Source organism: Coturnix japonica, chromosome 31 (genome assembly GCF_054131305.1).
Source record: "Coturnix japonica strain WE chromosome 31, WE-NBRP24, whole genome shotgun sequence".
NCBI classification, from domain to species: Eukaryota; Metazoa; Chordata; class Aves; order Galliformes; family Phasianidae; genus Coturnix; species Coturnix japonica.
In genome coordinates, this window is record NC_140693.1 from 5,855,623 (window position 1) to 5,871,841 (window position 16,219).

Below are 16,219 nucleotides of genomic sequence, written 5' to 3' on the forward strand. Positions count from 1 at the left end.
TTTGAGCTACAGAGACCTTTACTAGGTGAAAACTTGTTGTTCAGAGCTAAGATGCTGTATTTAACCAAAGTAATTGTCAATGTCCGTGTTTCATTGAACCTCTTTTCCATTTTGTAATGTGAGGGGTTTGATAACGGGATGGGAAGGTCATGGTTTGATTTAGATGTTGGACTGGGAATCAGAAGATCTGGGCACTTTTCAGGTTGTCAATCTTATTGTCTGACTTCTTAACAACATTCCTTTCTTTCTATTATTTTTTAATGATGTTTCAAGGCATTCTGAGCTGATAGGTGTAGTGTTCATGTGCAGTAATGCTGACATGAGTAAGTGGAGTGATAATGTAAGGGTTTTTTACATTCCTTCTAGATCTCTGCTTTCTCTTGTTCCATCCTTCTTAAAGAGCAATCCATTAATCTAGTAAAGGAGCTGTGTAATGAGGATGTGACTGAGCCTGAAGAAGCCAAATTTGAATGCGAGATATCCATTCCTTCTGTGAAACCTCCCAAGTGGTATTCCTACGTGGGGAAGTCTTACAGGCTGGCAGAAACTTGATTATGCAGCAAGAAGGCACCATCCACCAGCTGACCATACCGAAAACCACCACTGATATGACAAGCACCATTCAGTTCTCAATTGGCAAATCAAAATCCACAGCCAGTCTGCTTGTCAGAGGTAACATATCCTGGCTTGGTTTACATCATGAAGATGAAGAATTAATTAACGTACAGTCTTCCTTCACTGGGGTCTTTGAAATATTGTGTGTGTGTCTGGAGGGTCTGCTCCATTTCCAGTTCAAAGCCGTTGGACACTAAATGAGACAGCTGCATCTCAGTAAAAGATCTGTTTGAATAGCTGTGATGTGCTTACTATTCAGATCTACAGAGCTGAGGTTTTGTCCTTGGCTATACCAAAGAAGTCAAATCAGGTGAAATTAATTGTATTTCTGAAGTAGACAAGTTTAAGTTTGGTAGCACCTAAATTTGATGCAGTTTGTCATTGATTTCATCTGAAAGAAACTTGCAGGCTTTTTATCTGCTGTTGTCCCCAGCATAAGAGTCTCCATTCACATCCTAAAGTACTTGTTATATTTTCAACTCACTCTTATTTGAATAAAAGCCTCAACAATTGGGAGCAATTTAATAAGCACAGAACAAGAGCTGGACCTTGCATTTGGTAGATAATATACAGTATTACTTTATAGAAATGTAGTCAATGGCATTCCCTATAGACAATCGTTTGTTTTATCTTTAGAGTCGTTCAAAGAACCATTGTGAACATGACATTAATTGGAATGGAATACACGCAAGAGACTTTCCTCTTCTTCCAATTGTCCTCATCCTTTCTTCCACCCCTGCTTTGCAGATTACCATATAGAAATCACCAGGAAGTTGGAGGACAAGACAGCTTTGGAACGTCATTCTGTCATCCTGTCCTGTGACTTCAGGCCTTCTCCAAAGGTTGTGAAATGGTTCAAAGGCCACACACTCATCAAGCCCTCTGAGAAGTACAAGATCAAGAGGGATAAGCATTCAGCAGAGCTCCAGATTCTGAAGCTGAAGCCCGATGATGCTGGTGTGTACAAGTGCAAGGCAGGAATTGCAGAGACTGAGGCCACGCTGACAGCTGAAGGTATGAGCAGGGAGGGTGGCCTCTTCCATGTCCTATTTCACCTCAGATTTCTCTTCTTGAGGTTGATTTCTGCCATTCTCTCCTGCTAACTTTATAAATATATAATGTTCACTGAGAAGATTACACAAAGATCATCTAGTCCAACCATTCTACCACATCCCAGTATGATTTATAGTAACAGTGGTAACAGTTCACCTTGTTTCCCCACAGCCCGCAATGTAGAAGTAACGAAGCACCTGCAGGATGTGGAAATTGAAGAAGAGAGCTCTACTGTCTTCTCCTGCGAGCTGTCCCATAATGACGAGGACATGGAATGGTTCCTGAATGGCAACCTCCTTTACACCAACAATTACAATGACATCAAGAACGTTGGCAATTGCTGCACACTGACAATGAAGCAGGTTAAGCCTGAGGATGCTGGCACAGTGACAGTGAAGTCAGACACGGTGTCAGAAAGCGCACCTGAAAGTGATAGGTGGGTCTGATCACACCCCTCCTGGATGTAAGAGATGCTAAGGAGCTCCAGTTCATTCTATTGTGCAGCAGTCCTGCTTCTAAAGCTCACCTCTATGGAGTGACAAGTCATCAGAGGCTTTCTTCCAGTGGAAGGTTCCATTGCAGCAGATATCAACGGAGGAGGATGGTTTTGGTGTCCTGCCAAAGCATTCCATTGCTTTTTATCATCATTTTATTTAGCACAAGGAGAGTTACAAGAGCAATTTCTTTTACTGCTTCAGTAACATGCAGTGTCAATGCTGTTGTCTCCAAGGATTTATGACTGCAGGGAGAGATCATTCAGTGTGTGTTTTGCCTCTGGGATGACTAATGACCAGGCTGTGAGCAACCTGATCTAGCTGTGAATGTCCCTTTTTATTGCAGGGGAGCTGGGCTAGATGGCCTTGAAGGGTCTCTTCCAATTCTAAGGGTACTGTGATTCTAATCTGCTCTCCCCAGCAATTAAGCTCTTTTACTCTATGCGCTCAGAGTTTGAAGGATTTCCTCTTTCTCCTTTCTTTTGCATTTGGTGGAAGTTTTTTCCCCAGTATAAACATCTGATGTGTGAAATAGAAGATAGATAAGAGGAGTCAATAAAACAGGAAAATGAAAAGTGTTCAGCAGCTTATCCTCTTAATCCTGTGGCCTGCTGTATGAGCTCTGCTCCATGTGAGGGCAATGCCAGCTCTCCAGCTTTAGAAGAGCTGCATCCCAATTACTTCATATGATATCAGTCCCACCCAAAGCAATGCAGGCTGTCCCTCCTGTTCCCTGTATTCTCCTACTCATTAGTTCAGAATTCCATAAAGTGAATTCAGTCAACACACATGAAACCGCTTTATGTTCTATATTGGTGTTGTCAGTGCTGGTAAAGATTTATTTATCCCTCTTTAAAAATCTGAAAGCAACTGGAAATGTCTCAACTTCTGTATCACGTTGTTCTGTTTTGCCTTTTTAATTGCAGAGAAGCCTGCTGTCTTCATGAAGTCCTTGGATGATGTTTTTGGTGAGGAGCGGGGTGTGATTAAATTGGAATGCGAAGTCTCTAAAGAGAAGGTCAAACCAGTGTGGAAGAAGGACGGTGTTCTGCTCACTTCTGGCAACAAGTATGAGCTGGTACAGTCTGGGAAGACCCTATGTCCCCTTATCCATGACCTGGAGATGTCAGATGCAGGTTTCTATACCTGTGATATTGGCACTGATGTTGCCAAATCAAAGGTCGGCATTCAGGGTAAGTACTGTGGAAAGTAAAGGAGTGCTGAAAGCACATTCAGTGTGGTCACTATGTCTTACACCTATTCCCCCACGAGCCTTAATAGTTTCTACAATAGAAGTGTATTACTGCAATTTAGCACAGTGATGTCTGGAAAATTCCCATTGCTTTTCATGTAAATGTATCTCATTTTGCCTTGAAAATCACCAAACACATCAAGAATGTCCTGGAAATATTTCCTTTCTAAACATCCCTAAAATGGAGAAATGGTGTAGGGGCAGGATGGTAAGAAATTAGCTAATAGAAACATTTAATTTCTTGTCATAGGCAAAACCCTTTTTCTCACGCAGCATCCTAGAGTTGTCCTCTCTGTTAGGTTTTTCCCTCTGTAGCTCATTGAATCTTCATTCTGCTCCATGGACTGAGCTGCTCTAATTGTAGTTCTTCCAGAGCAAAGACAAGAGATTCACGTCTCTTTTTTTTTATAGCTTTCTGGTAATTCTGAGTGGAGAATGTCTTAGAGAATACATCAGTAAGGAATGCAGCCATGTTCTGCAAATCCTGAGTTAAAACACCAGTACAGCTACTCATGTCAGTCACAAATGCCTTTTCTCCATATAAACCTCATACTAACCTATCTCTTACCTTCCAGAGCTGAATATTGGCATTACCAAACGGCTGAAAAACACTGAAATCCAGGAGGGAGAAGATTGTACTTTTGAATGCATTCTGTCCCATGAAAGCATAGATGAGTTCAATTGGACACTGAATGGAAGCAGAGTGGAAAATGGTGGGCGATTTAAAGCTTCTAACGTGAGTCGGAAATATACTCTCATTATCAAAAGTGTGACTCCTACTGACGCTGGGGAAGTTGTTTTTACTGCCCGTGGTCTAACCTCCAAAGCCTCTCTGTCTGTGAAAGGTAATGAGATGGGAGAGATTCTGGGGCCTGATTCCTTCAACTGTCTTCTGATAAGATTGTCGTGAGAGTTAACTCATAATATGGTTAAAGTGAATAGCAACCTTCTACTTGAACCTCGAAGCACTGAGAATTTCTCTTAAAAATAAGTAAAAGGAGGAAACATTTTACACAAATGTGAGAACTACCCAAAGCACTGGGGTAGTGTTGGAAATGGGCATCTGACTACAGCTTGTTTCATTAACAGTAAATCAGGAATGCTCTGTTGAGGGAACTGTGGGAGCAAATATCCTCTAAGTATAAGCTGAAGGGATGGCCTTCACATCATCTAGCTGTACAACAAATTCCTATCTAGAGCATGTGCATCTGAGAGCATCATCCGAGGCTCCCAGTGTGATGAGTGGAGAGAAGAAAGAGGCAGTTTTCAGACATGGTTCATCATCCTCAATTGGGTAGATTTAAGAGAGAATAAATGCTGCCTGGAATTCTATTGTCTGTACTTTGCAGATTACTGCTGGCTGTAGGATGGCGTCTGTTGCAAGTGCCTCTCTAACTTATCTCCAGCATGTAGATGCATGTATTTTGAGAGAGGCATCCTACCCTAAGTGTATGTTACTCAAAAAGCAATGTTTTCTTCCAGGAAAACCTACTGAGGTTTCAAAACAGCTGGAGGATAAGACAGCAGCAGCAGGGCAGGACATCAGCCTGAGCTGTGAGCTGTCAAAACCGGATTTGAACATCAGGTGGTACAAGGATGGCAAAGCAATCAGAAAAAGCCAGAAGTACGACTTGCAGCAGGAGGGAACTGGGGCCATTCTGATCATCCATGACTCTACTGCCAAGGACAGTGGGGAGTACCCCTGTGAGACAGAGGACTCCATAACAAAAGCCAGGGTCACTGTGCAAGGTGAGTTGAAAAGCACACTGGGGATGGCATGTAGAGAAGTCGAGGTAAATATCTGCAGCCTGTGGGTGATGTTTTTCTCTTCTGTTTCCTTGAGCAGGATCAATTCTTAGTTTTCAGAAAATATGATGGATTAAAATCTTTTCCTTAAAATAATCTGGAAACTGAATGATTCTCCAGTGTGATGTGGATCTGGGCAGCCTGGTCTGGTGGTTGGTGACCCCTTGGAGGGGGTTTGAAACTAGATGTTCTTTGAGGTCCTTTTCTACTCAGGCCACTCTATGATTCTGTGATCATTCTATGATTCTATGATCTTGGGTGTTAGTGAGCCAAGAAAAGATGGCAATCTGAATTAGTCTCTATTGAATATGTGTAATCAAACTATATGCAGTTTATCAGATGAGATCCTACCAGCGCATGTATAATGGTATTGAACTTTCCAGATATCTACTGGAATTATCAAACCTATGTAAATGGGTGGACTCTGTGGTCTTCTTAGACTCTTTGCATCTCTATGTGATATTCTGAAATGAGGGCAAAGGAGATTCAGGACACCTCTGTATGCTTGGGACTTGTTGGGGTAACAAATCCCTTTGTCCTACACCCTCATCCTTTGTTTTTTTTCCTTCCAGAAAAACCTAATTACTTTATCAAGGAGCTTTCAGATTTGAAAATTGAAGAAAGTGGAAGTGCACTTTTTACATGTCAGAGCGAGAAAGCCGCATCCTTCGTCATATGGAGGAAAGGCATTGCTTAGCTCAGGCCTGGCAGGAAATACAAGAGGGCACAGAAAGGACGAGACCTGCAGCTGTGCATAAAAAATCTGGAGAAAAGTGACAGTGACGTGTACACCTGTGACATTGGTGATGCCCAGTCCAGAGCCAAGCTGGTTGTACAAGGTATGTGTGAGAGGCATATGACTGCGCATCCTGTTTCTCCACTACCAAGACATTATCCTGGTAGAATTTGTACATTTATGGCAGGTCTTTGGGGCTGCAGCTGTCTGGCCTGAATAGCGGTTCACAAGCCATGCACAGAGCAAGCTGCACAGAAAGGGAAAGAACTACCGACTAGAGCAGTGCCATTGAGAACTTTATGTATCATTTAAAAACCAAAAATGCTGATGTACGGTGAGGCTGGTGACCCAGAAATCAGTGTGAACTTTCTATCTCTGACCTTTCTGAGTTACAAATAGTCCTCCAGAGTTCTAGGCAAAAATTCCCTGATGCTGCATTCTGGGTAGTTGTCACGGTTTAAACAAAAATCTACCTGTGTCCGTGACAGGGGGGCCACAGGCAAGCGAGGTGCTAGAAGGAGCTGAACCTCTGTCCCAACTACTTCAGAAGCAGCCCAAACCCCCTCGTACACGGCTAAGATCTCCTTCTCAGTTGGAGTGTAGCACTCCTCAGACCCTTTATATGCTCAACTCCAAAGTCCTGGGGGTTGGCCTTGGGTTTCTCCTAAAGCTCTTTGCCACAAACTCCAAGTGGGACCTTTCTCTCCAGCAGCAGTGTAGAGGATGTTCTTTACATCCTGTCCTGTCCGTACTGGCCCCAAGGCCACGGCACGGGCTATCTCTTGTTTTACCTGCTCAAAAGCCTGCTGCTGCTCAGGACCCCATGAGAAATTATTCTTCTTCCGTGTTACCTGATAGAGGGGGCTCACTATGTGTCTGTAGTTTGGGACATGCATTCTCCAAAAGCCCACTACTCCCAGAAAAGATTGGGTCTCTGTCTTGTTGGTGGGCGGAGACATAGCAGTGATTTTTTCAATCACATCTGCTGGGATGTGTCGATGCCCATCTTGCCATTTTACACCTAAGAACTGGATTTCCTGGGCAGACCCCTTCACCTTGCTGCGCTTAATGGCAAAACCAGCTTGCAAAAGAATTTGGATTATCTGTTTTCTTTTCTTGAAAATCTCTGCTGCTGTATGGCCCCACACGACAATATCATCAATATACTGCAAGTGTTCGGGAGCATTATCCTGTTCCAAGACAGCTTGGATCAACCCATGGCAAATTGTTGGGCTGTGCTTCTACCCTTGAGTTAAACGGTTCCAGGTATACTGAACAGCTCTACAGGAAAAAGCAAACTGTGGTCTTCATTTTGCAGCCAATGGGATGGAAAAGAAGGCATTAGCAATGTCAATGGTGGCATACCACCTAGCTTCTTTTGACTCCAGTTCATACTGGAGTTCTAGCATGTCTGGTACAGCAGAACTCAATGGAGGTGTGATTTCATTTAGGCCACGGTAATCCACCGTCAACCTCCATTCTTCACTGGCTTTATGCACTGGCCATATGGGGCTGTTAAAAGGCGAGTGAGTTTTGCTAATCGCTCCCTGATTCTCTAATTGGCAGATTAGCTTGTGAATGGGGAGCAATGAGTCCCTATTGGTGCGGTACTGCCGTCTGTGAACCACTTTGGTGGCAATTGGTACCTCTTGGTCTTTTACCTGGAGCAACCCCACAGCAGAAGGATCATCTGACAGATCAGGTAAAGCTGACAGCAGATAAACACCATTTGTGTTAACAGCAGCTATCCCAAAGGCCCATTGATACCCCTTGGGATCCTACAAATATCCAATCCTAAGGTAATCGATTCCCAGTATACATGGAGCCTCTGGACCAGTCACAATAGGGTGTTTTTGCCAGTTTTTACCAGTGAGGCTTATTTCGGCCTCCAACATAGTCATAGTTCTTGTAAACCCCCAGTCACTCCATGGATATATATTGGTTGTGTCCCTTGGTGACTTGAGGGCATTAGGGTGCATTGTGCACCAGTGTCCACCAAGGCTTTATATTTCTGGACAGCACCGAACTCAGTCTGGAGGCTGTCGTAGTTGGACTGAAGAGTGTTGTACCCGAACCGGAGGACGTTATGCTCGGACTGGAGAGTGTCGAGTTTGGATTGGATACTCTCATTCTCGGCCCCGAGACTCTCTCTCTCAACCTCAAAATCTTCCCTCTCAGGAATGGTATTGAATAAGGCCTGGTAAGCATTAGCTAGGCCCCAAGTCATTTGTGCCTCCTTAGATCTGCCTGAGCCACAACATTCCTGTCTCAAATATGCAGTCAAACTCTCAGGATTCTTTAAGTGTTCAGGAGTAAAGCTCCATGACACTAAAGATGTCTGTCCTCTAAAAGTCTCTCCAAAGTTTCTCCACACTCCCTGCCACTCAGTATTCTCTGACTGTAAGGAAGACTTCCTCCTGATGTTATAAATCCAGATACCGAGTGAGATCACTACAATAACCAACAGCAAATTCAGGGAGATTAATACGATTGACAGTGTGGTCCACTGGGACAATTGGTCAGTCGAAGACTGCTTAAAAGATGCAAAGAAAAAAGGAAAAGCACGCTCAAAAACCACCATATCCGTACTATTGGTTGCATTAGTTGCTCCCTCTGGAGCTGCATGCAAATACCAAATAAGTGTTGCTAACCATGCTTTCAATGTATTATACATTCCTATAACTTCATAGGAAAAATAGGCTAGCTTAAACATGGTCCAATATGTTTGGAGCACCGTAAAAGAGGAACTAATGAAATGCAGTACCTTATAATGCACACTTAGTAGAGGGAACATTTATTTATTTATTTTTTTTCAATAGAGAGGGAAAAAAAGTGAAAAAAAAAAACCAAAGCTCAGCAGTGTTTATAAAATAAACCGGAGTATTGGCAGTCCGCCTGGACTTTCAAGGTCAAGCTCACAGGTGCAGAATCGCAAACCTAAGATAGCTCCTTAACAGGAGTGATACTGATAGCAAAATTACAAAATTATTAAACCATGACACCCTGGTATATTTTTTTTATTAAATATTTTCCTTTTTTTTTTTCCTTAAATATTTTCCTTTTTACTATTTAAATGTTATGGGCACATCTTATAGAAACACAAGGCTGTTTACAAAGAAGTGCATGCTGTGTTGCTGTATGATGAGCAAGATACATCTATTCTTCATCTAGCAGGAATAGTTGCTGAGCCTTAAGAACAGTTTCAGAAAGCTTTGGGAATTTGGGCGTTTTCCTTGTTTCTGCAACACAAAATGAAAATTTACGTTGTATACAAAGAAAAGGGGAGTCCGAACTTGTACGTTAAATTTGAAGGAGATCAATCTGGGGTAATATTTAAAAAAACAAAAAAAAAAAAAGAAAAGGGGGAGTGTGGTCATCAAATACTATAAAATATATTAGCTGTTACTAGAATGCCACTTATCTTCCCCCCATACGAATCACTGTCATGTTGTATGTGAATTTGTGAGGTGGGTTTTGAAGCTGAAATTAAAAACTTCTTGTATGGCTGTCTTCATAGTGGCTATCCAGACTATCTGTAGAAATAACAGCTATTATGTAGTCAGCTATTCACCAGTTTTAACTGATTATAAATTACGTTTCAGGGTGGAGAACATAGCATAGTGCCTGACACCTGTGTTGATCCTGAGGGCATTCTTGATTCTGTGCATTATGATGTCATGGATATTAAAGAGCAAGCTGAGGCAGCACATAGTTCCATTGTATCCCTGGAGGACCCGAAGGAAGATATTGGCTGGTTTGAAAAGCAGCTGGAGAAAACTAACTTTGAACTGATGGAGACCAAAGAAGAGCTAACAGAGAAAAACACCAAACTACTTAAAACTGAAGAAGAGCTGATGCAGAAGAACAAAGGTGAGTTATGCGATGTGAAAGGTAGAAGACAGAAATAGTTCATTAATCTAAAAGAGAAATAACCAGTTTGAGTAGGAATTAGAGGAGATGTTCTACCTTTGGAACCATAGCCTGTAGATAAGTGATAGTTTGTTCCTTGTGTATATTCAGGTTCAGCAATTCCACGGTTTTTTAATTTCTCTTAACTCCATTGTGTATTTTCTTTGAAACCTGTAGACATAAATCAGCTTTTTAGACATCATGAGATGTCTAATACTGATATCTTAATGTCCTGTTTTTATAATTGAATGCTTATTTATTATTTGATTTACAGTGGAATAGTTACCACTAGCAGATACTTCCCTACTATTAGCAAAAGTGTTTAAAGTGTTCACTTTTGTGACATCAATTGTTCTTTCCAAAAGAATCATGGCTGAAACTTGTCTTATTTTCCCAGGATTTTGTGAAAAGTGAGAACACGAAAAATACAAAATCTGTCATGGCTTTTAATTCACCCTCTGCAAGTAACGAGAAAATGGTTGGTTTTTGTTCTAGTTTTGAAGCTAGCTTGGGACTTCCTGTAATTGTGTGGTCACACGAAAGAAGCAGTGTCTTATCCTTATGTGTATACCTGAATGGGAATCTTACATGCTTATGAGCTCTTCCTATTAAATTCCATAAGCTAACCAAAGGGCAAGTCAGTCTGTCCCCAGAGCGTGTAATGGCTGTACTGTGTAATGATTTGGAGGGAAGGATATTGCACACTGAATAGTTGGGAAGAGAAGCTTTAGTGTATTATCGTGTGCTTTTGTAAGTGAAGCCCTTGTATTAAACTAAGGTTCATATCATTAATATGCATGGCAGTTATTAAAAACAGACGTTCACATGTGATAGCAGTATCCTTGGCATGGTCAGAGTATGAGTAGTAGATTTTTCCCATTTGTTGTCTTCTGTTTTGTATGTTTGTTTATTTTATGTAATTAGAACAGCTTATGTAAGAAACAACTCCACAGCTTGGGAGCTACTTTTAAAGAAACTACTGCCTTATTAAGAAACTTTAAGAAACGTATGCCTTGAAATAGCTGAGATTTTGACAACTCCCTAAAGGGTATAAAATTGTCTACATTACTTGCCGTTGTGGTATCATCAGCATAATGAACAGAGGTGTCAGTAGTAAAGCTCAAAATGTCAACTTAAAATAACGTTGAACTAAAATGAAGTTTAAACAATGCTCTTGTTTCACATGTTCACATCTCTGTTGAACAGAAATCCGGAAAAGACTACTTCCTGAGAAAGCGAGTACATGCTTCAAGACTGACTAAAAAGAAGGATGAAACACTGCAAAAAGTTGGAGATTTTATTCAAAGCTCTCCTTCTATTATACACTCTAAAGGTTGGTGTAGAATAAGTTTTATTCCATGTTTTCTAGAAATTGTAGAATGGCTTGTTTCTGCTGTAGGCTATTAATGTATGTGTTCTTAGACTTGTCTGCCATGTTAAGTTGTCCTTTGATTTATGAAGTAAATGCATTTATTCGTCTCTTCAGAGATTCATTATTACATTTGTGAAAACCTACAAGTATACAGAGAAAGTTGGTTCTGTCTTGTGCTTCTGTCAGCACGAAAGTTAGGCCTGTTGTTTAACTCCTGCTGAAGTTTCTGACTTCCAGCGACTTCTGAGCCATGATTGTCTTTCATACTCCATTTTAATGCGTGCTTTAAGCTGCCGTACCTGAACCTATAAACAGTTTCAGCTATAGAAGCAATAAAGAACCTCGATGAACACATACAATTTCTGAGTATTTTCACTTAAATTTTACGTGTCATTTATAAACCAAGTTTGTTACAAAGCTTTTTTTGCATTCATTGATTTAAAGACTCACAAAACCAGTAAGTTGATTGGTTTATGTATCAAAACAAATTTCTTCTAGCCAAGAAGCTGATGTCAGCAGTAAGTTCTCCTAAATCAAACGAACCTGAAAGTCTCGAAGAAGGAGAGACCAAGCCAAAACGATGCAAAAGGAAGCTGTATTCCACTGTCGTTTCTGGCCCTCTAGATATACCTGCTTCTTCGGTAAGCGATTATACTGTAGTCTTGGCTTAAAATAAACTACTAAGGAGTCCAAACAGACTGGAGGTTTCATCTGTTTGCAGGGGGAGGTTGAAAGTACTGAGGTATTTCTTTATTCTACCAAGTCATTCTTGTTGGTCTTCCTGCTGTTCTGTTTTATTTTGTCCTCAAAGATCTCTGTGTTTGGCTGGCTTACAGTTTACTAAGTAGGTGATGTAGCAATCACGGAGATGTCTTCTAATTTGGAGTCATAGATAATTTCAGTGTGTCGGAGTGGGATTTTTCTACTACACGCTTTTCTAGAGCACAACTTAGACAGCTTTTTAGGTATGCTTAAACTATGATCTCCTGTCTAAGCCAACTTGCAAAGGATCTGATGTGCCAGTTTCATGACTCTGTCGGCAGCTATTGTGTTAAGAACATTCTTGCTCTGTTGGAACTGCATCTTTTAATTATATTAGAGTCCTTTTTCTGTTCAGCATAGTGATCATTTGCCCATACTGTAATATCCCTCTGAATTTTTTGATGATTTGACGAATGATAGGGGCAGAAACCAAAATGTTTTTTTTTTTGTTAGAGGATGAAGAAGATGAGAATTTCTTTTCTCACTGTAGTTCTGAGAACATGGAACTGAACCGAGAACTGAAATTCTGGGCAAGTCATAGCTACAGGGATTGAGGCTAAAAATGTTTTCTGAACGCTTCATGTTTCACAAAACAAGTATTATAATACTCTTTTGAAAACAAGTATTTCAAAATGAAAGCTGCCTTCAGGCTTTCCTCAGATGTGTGTGCTTTTTTAAGATAAACAGGATTTTGTACATTCTCCATATTTGTTCCTTGTGATTAAGCTGCATTAAAATGATCTCGGTATCCCATAGTTTTCTGAATAAAATATAATAAGCCAATTCCATTCTGAAATCCATTTAGGGGAAGAAATATGTTTGCGTGGGTCAAGAAGAGCTTGTCAGTCTTGTGTAAAAAGATGAGTAACTTTTGAAATGTTTTCTTCAGGAATCTGAGGAACAAAAGAAGGAAAGTGATCATCTGATCATCAAGCGACGGCTGAGATCCAGAACAGCTAAAAAACCTTGAAGAAGCATGTTTGTTCCCCTTTCTCAGGACATACTTTTATCGTATTATTAAAACTGGTTGTTAATAAACAGTAACAGTTACTCCTTTGTGTTCTTAAATTTGTATATAGATGTTTGTTGCAGAACGGCGGGAGAAAAGCAGACGACCACACCTGTCATTGACATATGATCAGCTATTCTCGTTTATTCCTTGGCTGCGTGTACCTTTATAATACGGATAATTAGCTCATACATATTCCAAAAGTGGAGCTCATCATTGGTTCCCAATTACATACTATCCCCGAGTATCTTAACAGCTTGTTGTTATCAACTGAAAGCTACTCCCTTGCCGAGTTCACAAAACCATGGTTAGTTTCTCACCATCCCAGGGCATCCTGTTGTTCTTGCTGTCCTTGCAGGTGTTATGGCTGCTTGCTTAGCTGCACCATGTTTACGACCCTTCTCAGCTAACTAGCTGTAAAAAACACGCTCTACATTTCCCCCGTTTTCTTTTAGGCTGAAAAGGGGTTTGATTTAACGACCGATTAATCATATTTAACAAGCAGTTCAGTTCATTTGTTCAATCAGTTCTCATGTAGTTTTATACTGCTTCGTAGCTGCTGTTCTGTGAACTTCTCATCTGGATCCATGACGGACGCTCCATAGAATTCTTCTTACAATACTGCCTATAGAATAGCAACACTACTTAAATTAATAACATAACTATTATAACTCAATCAAGGCCTCGATTGACAATACTCTAAAAGTGAAAAAAGAGACAAGTCAAATACAACATAACAACATTACTGTTAAACCCACTAAAAAGAACAAACATGTTTGTACTGCAACCTAAGTTTCTGTAAACTGAAAATAAATCCATGAGGGTCCAATTGTGTTAATCTGTAACTGATCAGGAAAAGTCTTCAATTTTCATATACTCTGATATATTGATTTTAATGACCACTAAAATTTGTGCAATAAATGCTTTTAAGATGCTCATAACCATGCTCTACCGACTGAGTTATCTGGGCTAATAATTGATTAATGATCGTGCAATTTTATGAAGTAACATGTCAAATAGAACCAATTTTAGAGGACAAACGTACTAGAGTATCACTAGGGGCATTATTACTTATTGACCCTTGAGAAACAGCAAGCCATGTTGGTGGAGGATGCGACAGGTAGTGCCAGCAGGGCGTCCCCTGCTTCAAGGTGCACATTTCCTCTCTCACCCATCACAGATTCTCTCCTGCATTCAGGGTCTGAAGGATTTCTTCCAGTTGTACACCACATCCGCATGGCCAGTGCGTGATATAGAGCCCAAGTGGAACACCTGCTTGGAAAACAGAATAAACTATCAAATTTAGTTCTATTAGCGTGCACTTTTGTCTAAAATGATGCATGGTTATATTTCAAAAATCCCAGTTAGTTAGATGTAAGAGAGGTATCTATTCTATGATACAGGGTCATCTCTTTGCCTGGGATTCCTTTCCAGGTTTTGTCTTTGCAAATTAAGAAAAGCTAATTAATAGGCTAATAATATCATAACCAAACAGTACTAAAACATTAAAAGAGCTATTCCTGTAGATTCTAGCATTGATTAGATCAAATCCTGTTTAATACACATCTGATCTATTACTAAAATAGAAGAAGCACACAACATCCTAGCTAATGCCTTAAACTCTAAATCTTGAGACTGCATTGGTAAAACAGAAAATCACACACTATGTCAAACTATTACTAATATTATCTATAACACAGCAAGGTACAAAGCAATATCACTAAGTAAGAAACACACAATTACAATTACTATGAAGGCTGGATGCTATTTTCTGCCTTCAGATGAGACCGAAGATATCATGCTGGAACCCACATAGGGCCAGTCCCTGTGGAAATACGAGCATATTCATGACCCCAAGTTGTCAGTGGTAGGGGACAGCCCCAAAGTCCTGTGGCCATATTCCAAACATTAACCATAGGCTGTTCCTTTAGCACTGGGGAAGCCTCAAAATGACAATCCACATAAGCTGTATCTCTATGATCACGATTCAAAAAATTCAGCACAAACAAAACAAGCAAAACCTTACATAATATTTTCAAAAAATTCAGCACAAGCAAAACAAGCAAAACCTTGCATAATATTTCTTGTAGCGTGTCTCCCATATTCCCCCTTTTTTGTTTAATAATAATAAGAATGGATTTCAATGTTTGATAAATGTGATCAGTGATAGCTTGTCCAGTGGGAGAATGAGCAATGGCCGTAGTATGTTTAACACCCCCTTCTTGGAGGAAAGTTTGAGTGGCCTTAGAGGTATACGCAGGCCCATTATCTGTTTTTGTAGTATGTGGGATTCCCATAGCAGCATAAGCAGATAACCAGTGTTTACGGGTGTCATGACTGTGTTCACCTGTATGTGCTGTGGTAAATACGTAAGAAAAATTAGTATCTATTATTACATGTGCATATTTTAGACAGCCAAATTCAGGAACATGAGTGACATCTGTCTGACACAGTTGAAGAGGTGCTGTGCCACATGGATTTGTCCCAATTTGAGGCAAAAAGATATCAGTCAAATTATGTAGCTGGTATTCAGTCATAAACATGGTGTATTGCATAAGAGAGAGGATCATTCTTAACACAGTTTTCCAATCGTGAGGGGTCATAGAGTAACTGTCACTGTTTGCAACCAAAAGATTGTATGTAAAGGCTGACTGAACTCCGTATGTTCTCACTGACTCCCTTAGCTCCTTCACTGCCTCACAAAGCAGGGATTCCAAATGGGGGACCTGATTAGGAAAGGTTTGCAACGTGTCAGCATCACCCCTTAATATAGTTTCTTTTCTGCACTGCTCTAAGACATCACAGTACGCTGTAGGGAAATTTGTCATTCCTGCTCCCTTCAAAGTATCATCAGGAGGAAATGCGTCCGATTCTCTTTCTGGATCTACTGGACCGGGATCACAATGATCCTCTGGTTTCGGTCCGTCCGTGTCTTTAACTACGTTACACATGGGCTGCACAGACGCAGCCGTGCACGACGAGGGGGGGGTGGCATGGCGAGGCGCAGAGAACGACGTGGGCGGAGCAGAGGGCGGGGGCGCGACGAGCGACGTAGGCGGACTGAAGGGCGGGGGGGCCGTAGAGACCGACAACGCGGTGAGCGACGTGGGGGGGGCGGCAGGCGGCCGCTGGCTGGGAATGGCTGGTTGTGTCGGAGCGCGGCCGCTGTTCTTTCGTGCGCTGGGCTGGAGGTTTCTTGACCGGTGACGGC

General features: G+C 41.1%; 2 protein-coding genes and 1 long non-coding RNA gene across 3 annotated transcripts; all 3 read left to right on the top strand.

Annotated features, from left to right (window-relative positions):
* Nucleotides 1-377: 377 nt before the first annotated feature.
* LOC146755703 (obscurin-like) lies at nucleotides 378-4,315 on the top strand. The gene is made up of 5 exons (XM_085525383.1): nucleotides 378-672; nucleotides 1,363-1,629; nucleotides 1,840-2,104; nucleotides 3,089-3,355; nucleotides 3,990-4,315. Exons 1-4 carry the CDS (start codon nucleotides 471-473, stop codon nucleotides 3,120-3,122), a joined length of 768 nt encoding a protein of 255 aa, XP_085381509.1. The 5' UTR covers nucleotides 378-470; the 3' UTR covers nucleotides 3,123-3,355; nucleotides 3,990-4,315.
* A 605-nt stretch (nucleotides 4,316-4,920) lies between these two features.
* On the top strand, nucleotides 4,921-7,747 carry LOC146755704 (uncharacterized). The gene is made up of 3 exons (XR_014937974.1): nucleotides 4,921-5,163; nucleotides 5,793-6,059; nucleotides 7,523-7,747. It is a non-coding gene; the product is annotated as an uncharacterized LOC146755704 (long non-coding RNA).
* A 1,756-nt stretch (nucleotides 7,748-9,503) lies between these two features.
* Nucleotides 9,504-13,546, top strand: LOC146755705 (kinesin-like protein KIF20B). The gene is made up of 4 exons (XM_085525327.1): nucleotides 9,504-9,826; nucleotides 10,263-10,343; nucleotides 11,072-11,198; nucleotides 11,736-13,546. Exons 2-4 carry the CDS (start codon nucleotides 10,305-10,307, stop codon nucleotides 11,906-11,908), a joined length of 339 nt encoding a protein of 112 aa, XP_085381453.1. The 5' UTR covers nucleotides 9,504-9,826; nucleotides 10,263-10,304; the 3' UTR covers nucleotides 11,909-13,546.
* The last annotated feature ends 2,673 nt before the right edge of the window (nucleotides 13,547-16,219 follow it).